Genomic DNA, 834 nt, shown 5'->3' with positions numbered 1-834 from the left:
CCCCCGCCCGGCCCGCCCACACACCGATCTGGGCGTTGTCGTAGAGCAGCAGGTCGTGCCCGCCCTGGTAGCCCGCGCGGTAGTTGGTGCGCGTGCCGTGGTCCCATTGCACGACGACTGTGCGGTCGGGCGTCGAGGGGCTGCCGTGGCGGCCGAGCTCCACCACGGTGCCCACGCCGCCCTCGCCACCGTCCTGCGGGCCCCACTTCCAGTCCACGCCGCGCACCACGCGCATGCCCACCTGCACGCCCGCCTGGGGGTCCGGGTCCATTGTGGGTGGGTGCTGCCGCGGGACCTGTGGGCAGAGAGCACCCTCAGTCACAGGACGAAGGCCACACAGGCTCTCCACGGCTCCGAGGGCTGCCAGGGAGACGCGGATAAACCCACCCAGGGGGAGCTCAGCCGGGACGGGAGTAGGGTATGTGCCAGGCCTGGGCAGAGAGCAAGTGGTGAGCATGCCCACTGGTGACAGCAGCAGAGGAGACCAGCCTGCAAGGGCTGAGGTGACACTGCCCTGTGGCGGGCATGAGCAGAAGGGGGGGGCAGTCCCGGTTAGAGGACAGTGGATCCCCAGGGAGCAAGGCTAGGCAGAAGGTCCCCTCAGCCACCACCCTCTAGCAGATCGGGTTCTGGGTAGCTGGCACGCAGCAGACCACCAACACGCTTAAAAATGAGTGGACGTGGATCGCAGGCATCAGCAGGGAGGATAAGACCAGAGCTGAGAACTGCTCATCAAGGCACCACTGAAGGGCGACCAAGGCCGTGACACCCAGGACGAATCTGCAGTGCACACACCCCGCAGAGAACACGGCCCCGGGACAGCGGGGAAGCCCA

The 834-nt window shown here is 67.4% G+C and overlaps 1 protein-coding gene across 9 annotated transcripts in view; it reads right to left on the bottom strand.

Moving 5' to 3' along the window:
- Window positions 1–834, bottom strand: part of MIB2 (mindbomb E3 ubiquitin protein ligase 2) — an 11,911-nt gene that overhangs the window by 6,393 nt on the left and 4,684 nt on the right. For 5 of the 9 annotated variants that reach the window (XM_025047013.1, XM_025047053.1, XM_025047091.1 and 2 more), the window contains exon 1: window positions 1–828. This exon is cut by the window's left edge and continues 205 nt beyond it. In XM_025047013.1, coding sequence (XP_024902781.1) covers window positions 1–457 — 457 coding nt within the window. In that variant the 5' untranslated portion in view covers window positions 458–828. Of the gene's footprint in view, window positions 829–834 lie in introns of those variants that run through there. The other 4 variants (XM_025047125.1, XM_025047150.1, XM_025047185.1 and 1 more) reach the window with 2 other exon arrangements.

The sequence above is a fragment of the Pteropus alecto genome, unplaced genomic scaffold (genome assembly GCF_000325575.1).
Source record: "Pteropus alecto unplaced genomic scaffold, ASM32557v1 scaffold700, whole genome shotgun sequence".
In the NCBI taxonomy this organism is placed as follows: Eukaryota; Metazoa; Chordata; class Mammalia; order Chiroptera; family Pteropodidae; genus Pteropus; species Pteropus alecto.
The sequence above is the reverse complement of the archived record's forward strand: the minus strand, read 5'-3'. Positions and strand labels throughout refer to the sequence as shown.